At 56.6% G+C, this 5,467-nt stretch overlaps 1 protein-coding gene across 1 annotated transcript in view; it reads right to left on the bottom strand.

Annotated features, from left to right (window-relative positions):
- Nucleotides 1-5,467, bottom strand: part of RREB1 (ras responsive element binding protein 1) — a 113,427-nt gene that overhangs the window by 10,320 nt on the left and 97,640 nt on the right. Inside the window, exons 14-15 of the mRNA XM_010835882.1 lie at nt 4,678-4,839; nt 5-11 (exon numbers count right to left, since the gene is read on the bottom strand). Coding sequence (XP_010834184.1) covers nt 5-11; nt 4,678-4,839 — 169 coding nt within the window. The remainder of the gene's footprint in view (nt 1-4; nt 12-4,677; nt 4,840-5,467) is intronic.

The raw sequence follows: 5,467 nt of genomic DNA, 5'->3' as shown, positions 1-5,467 counted from the left end.
CGACTGGCTGTCTGCGGAGCAAGCACGGGGCAGGCTGAGACCCGCGCCCCCAAACGACACCCCTTCCGAGGGCTCGCCCGTGACCCACCCCTCGGGGCCTGTCTCCCAAACCCCAGCAAAGGGGTTTCTACTCACCCGAATCCTCGTCACCCCTTGCATCCCCCAGGCGGATCTGAGGTTAATTTTAAAAGGAGCCTACCACATGGGACGCACACACAGGCTGGGGTCCCAGGCCTGCCTGCGCCTGCGACCTCCGCCTTCCCCTCACCCCTGGGAGCTGTCCCCTACCACCCCCCCCACCCCCTCCCCGGGAACACACAGGGATGCTCCGGGTCCCCAGGGGCGGGCGAGCGGCTCAGGGCAGCCAGACAGACAGGACCGCGAGAGGACAGCGGGCGCATTCCAGAGACTCGCAGCGCGAGGGAGGTTGAGGAAGCCGAGCGGGAGAAGTTATTTTCCAGAGCAGAGAGCCGTATACACATGCAGCACACAAAGGACCAGCCCCCCCCGGGATCTAGGGGCTCACGGGACGTGGCAGAGCCAGGGTTCGGTGTCTGCAGTCCAGAGGCTCCCACCTGACGGCTGGTCTCCGGGAGAGCTCGCGGGCAACAGGAGACACATGCACACCTGTGTGCACACCTGAGGGCCCCCTGGCTGCTGTTGGGACCCGGGTAGGGAGCGGAGACGTTTCCTATCTCTCGACTGGTTCCTACCTGTCCACTCTCCACAGCAAAACCAGATGTGGACAGTCCGCCGGTTTCTATCGGCCTTCTTAAGGGCGGGCCCCCTGGGAACACTGTCGACACCCAAGAGATGACGGTATTGATCAAAAGCACCATCTCCTCGCCATTCTAGTCGAACAAGGTCTTAGCCCCTTATCCATCATGAGCTCTGACGGTGAAGCTGAAGCTTGCTGAGCCCAACTTTTAACTACAGTACAACGGCCGGGGGACTGCTGCGGCGGCAGGCTGACGGAACCCATTCTGCGGCAGACACGGCTCGCGCCGCCCTCACAAGGCCCGTTCTCTGAGCTCGGGTTCACACACCGAACCCGGCCCCTCCCCTGCCGTGTGCAGACCAGCACCACGCCGGCCTGAGGCACAGGCTCTGTGATCTGGGCAGAGATCAGGGCTGTGATCTGTGACCAGGGCAGCCCTGGGCTGGCGGCGAAGCAAAGGCATCGGCTCCACCAAGGCCCGCTACACGGCTCTCCCGCTTCCTTCTCTCCGTTGGTTTCACTCTGACTACTTTTTGGCAGCCTCTGTGCAAGTATCTCAGAAGGTTTCAGAAGGAAGCAAGTAATTGTGGGCTGAGTATAAAATTTCTGACAATAAATGGCTTTTGGCAATTACCCAAAAGATTAAAGAAGACTCCCGAGATACATACATATATACTCACCCACACCAACATCTAGGCCATTTTCCAAGGAAAAATCAGATGCTCATTTTCTTTAATTGTTCGGAGAGCACCTTTTAAATGGATTTTGGTGTAAACTTCAAAATAAAAAAGTACAGAATGCTTGGTTTCCTATTTATTGGTTCGGTGGGTAGTTACATTAAAACCAAAGGTGTGGGGGGGAAGCCAAGGGGTATATGTGTGTGTGTGTGTGGTTACTTCCTGTCTCAGAACATTCTAGCCTGTTCCACTAATCACTATTTTTCTTTTTCACCAAAAGAACATGGGTTATTTAAGATTTCGATTGCAGTAGAATATATTTAAGATGATAAACTAAGTGAATTCTGAAACCAAACCCAAGTCAACATACTCAGATCAGTGTTTTGACCGCGGGGCCTTCCTCAGCGGGGGTGATGCTCTCTTTGAAGGCAGCGGAGGCCAGCTCGTTTCCTCTGGGGAGCTTGGCCGCCTTCTGCCCGACGTCCACCAGGGGGCGTTTTCAGCAGCCGGGCCCTTGCAGTTGCAAGCCACTCCAAGAGCTTTTTCTTGAGCGCAACGGACTTAACCTCTTGGGTCTCGTGGACGCGCAACGTACAAGGCCAGGCCCTACGCGGACCTCGCTCTCCTCACCACGCGCCCTCCCCAAATGCAGGCGGCTGAGCTGGTGACTTTTGTAAGCCATGCGGCTTTAAACATTTTCTGTTCCCGTCAGCCAGGCCCTTGTTTGTGACGCGAATCTAAGAAAACTGCTAGAGGAAGCAGACAGCCTCTGAAGGCACTCGTAGATAAAGCTCCTCTCTTGTGAGAGTGAAGACCTCCGTGTCAAGCGAACAAGTAAACATCTACTGCTTCTGAGAAACCTCAGGCTCTCCAACTGAGCTGACAACCTACGTCCTAAACATCCATCTGCCTGGGCAGGGGAGAGGCCGGGAGTAAGGGGCCCGGCCCACACGGGCATGAGGGGCTTCAGGGCAGCAAAGGGGGCCACCTTACAGCGACAGTTTCAAAACACCCATGCTGGGGCGTTCCCTGGCTTTGAATGCGGTGGGCCCTGGTTCAACCCCTGGTCAGGGAAGTTAAGATTCCAAAGGCCACGCAGCCTGGCCAAAAAACCTGAAAAACTTCATGCTAACATTGATTTGAAAAGTCACCCGCAGGTGCCCACAAACAGGAAGGCTGCGACAAGCATCACCTGAGGAAGACCCAGGAGCATCCTCCGAGGGGACAAAGTGCACCTCAGTCTCAGCCTGGCTCTGAATGATCAACACGTCCCTTTCAGCTAACACTGCCCCATCCCAGCACTGTCCCCGTTCCTCTGGGGAAAATCTGGGGCACACTGTGATGAGAGACCTTCTGTGATTGAGAAAGTCAGACCTATGTTGCAAAACATGTTCTGGGATTTTTCCGAAAATGCAACCCAGGCATATAAACCTAGAAATCCCTCAAGAACGGCCTGGGTCGTTTCCTGCCTTTGTGTTTTTACGGTTTTTCTCCAAAGCCTGACTTTTTTCACTTCATGGGAAGGAGCCTGAAAGAAACCTCCACCCTCCATCGCCCTCACCTGGTGTGAAAAGCTCTCGAAAGCACGCAGCTCCTGCTCCCCGACCCTCCTTCTCTCGTCTTCTCTCTCAGCCTTCTTTCTCACCGCGGACTGTGACCACAATTACACCAAACCTATATTTTCTCTATGCTGGTTTTTCCTTACAACTCTCACTGAATTTTCTTTTTCTAGAGGCTTTGTCCCTTAAAGGAAACCTATACACCCTCCGGGCAGGGTCGAGGTGAGGAGGGTGCTGTGAAACTTGGAAAAGCCAAACTCATAACTGCAGTTTATAAAACAAGTACCCCCACCGTGAAGACGCGGAGCTACCCGGAGGCTAAGACTAGCTTCGCGTCTGCAGGAGCCCTGGTTTGGGTGCTCCCTGGTCACACAGCTCAAGATGCTGAACCCAAAGTGTGCATCGTGGCTATTACACTTTAAGACTCGTCTGCCAGCGTGGGCGCCAAGGGCGCCCCGCGGCCCCCTGGGAACCTTGATGGGCTGCAAGAGTGGGGCCGGGCAGAACCTGACGTGGCAGCGGAGACTCAGACACTGGCAGGGCCGTCCCAACGAAGCTGCGCCCTGCCAGCCCAGTGGCCAGCTTCGCGGGGTGAATGGCAGGTCACCCAGCACCATGGGCCCGAGGGCAGCAGTCACAGCAAGACTCCGTGGGCGCCCGGACTCCTCTCCACTAGCAGATCCTGGCCAGTCACGTGGGCCTGGAAGCCGGAGGGTCTGACCATGGCCGAGGGCATGGCGTCTCTCTGCCTGGGGGGAGGCATGGCCCCGAGAAGAGGTTCCGCACCGACCCCCTCCCCGTCTCTGACAACACGGACGAGGCGGCCGGGGGCAGGGGCTAGAGCCGGCCCTCCAGTCCACGCTCACTCCCAGGAGAGGGGGACCCCCGCCCCACTCAGTCTGAGGGCAGGAAGCATGGGACACAGTGACCAGGAACAGTAGGAAAACACACCTGGGGGGAGTCTCCTCGGCTTCAAAAAATGGGAAAAAGTCAAGCTTTCGCCATCCGTCACACTGAACCCACACCTGCAACGCTTCCTCAGCGTCAGCCCCCGGCCCCGCGTCTGGGCCACCCAAAGGCAGCGATGCTTGGTGTTGTTTCGGGGGTGAGGGACACAAACCCCCAGCGGTTGGAGATAATGGAAGGCACTCAACAGAGAACATGAGTAAATACAGAAGCTGGAAGGGAAAAAGGCGGCGGGGGACGCACGGGCAGCCGTTAATTGCTCTGGAGGGCTGGAGGAAGGAAGCGCGTATCAGCACACGAGAATAATACCCGGATTCGGAGCAAGCGGAGATGGGATTAGAGAAAGGACATGCACAGTGCTTTCTCAAACAGGACTAAGGTTTTTACTGGGAAGAGAGTTATTGAAAAGAAAACACTCCGCCTGGCCGGCCCCTCCCCGTGGGGGGCGGGGCATCGCGGGTTCCTGCTGGACCGTCCCAGCCGGCCCATCCCTGCCCTGTAGGACAAGGCCCCCGCTGGGGTTTCCCAAAACACCAGCCCAGCGCTTCCACATCCCTCTCAGACGTGTTCCTACAAAGAGCGGGACTGCTCACCCTCCCGCACCGCCCAGCTCTAGGGGGCAAAGGGCAAGAGCAGGCGTGGGGGGGTGGGGAGGGGAAGGTCAGACCTTCCCCAGCAGCTGGGACACGCGGGCTCCTGCAGAGAAAGGGAGGCCGGGCGGCTAAGGGCGCCCCTCTCCACCGCCTGGAGGCACTACCTGTGCTATCACGGGCTCCATCACTCTCTTTTGACTGGGGGATAAGCCCATTTCTTCTCAGGGAACAGGCGGTAACTCCGTGTTTGCGCAACTGGTGTCGTTCACAGTTAGATTTGGTGGAAAAGAAGGCACCGCATTTTTGACAAGGGAAGGGTTTCTGACCTGAATCGGGGGAAAAAAAATACATATTTACCTGGCTTTCTACTGCAGCGAAAAAGGAAAGTCTGCTTCCGGTTCCTTCTCCGGGGATCACTGGCATTGGTTCCCACCCCCCACCCCTTTCAAGAAAATAAACAAAACACAGTAAGAAATGAACCCCGAGAACTTCAATAAGGCAAACGGTTATCTTCCCTCATCCTGAGTGGATAATGGGTTTGTCTTTAAAATACTGAAAGTTAACAATGAAAGCAAGACACATATCTTTAAAATAAATCTCACAATTAAAAAAAAAAAAATCTTACATAATAACAAGAACAGAGGTGAGAGGAGGGACGTGCGCAGGCCCCCGCCCGTGGCCGCCGCAGCGAGGATGCCAGCGCACACCCCAGCCTGGCAGCACCGCAGACGCGGGGCACCGAACAGGATGGAGGGCCATCTTGAAACCCCGGGGGTCTCTAGGGGTCTGACCCGCCCACCTGGACAGGAAGAGCTGAGTCCTGGACTTCCCAGGGTGTCTCCCACCCGACCTCTGCTCAAGGGTCCTGTGGCTCTAGCCAGCTAGATGGCCTGGGCGGGGGTGGGGCGGTGTCGGGTCTGCCCCCTCACTTTACACTCTTGCCGGTGGGAGATG

The sequence above is a fragment of the Bison bison genome, unplaced genomic scaffold, assembly GCF_000754665.1.
Source record: "Bison bison bison isolate TAMUID 2011002044 unplaced genomic scaffold, Bison_UMD1.0 scf7180017864053, whole genome shotgun sequence".
Lineage (NCBI taxonomy): Eukaryota > Metazoa > Chordata > Mammalia > Artiodactyla > Bovidae > Bison > Bison bison.
The sequence above is the reverse complement of the archived record's forward strand: the minus strand, read 5'-3'. Positions and strand labels throughout refer to the sequence as shown.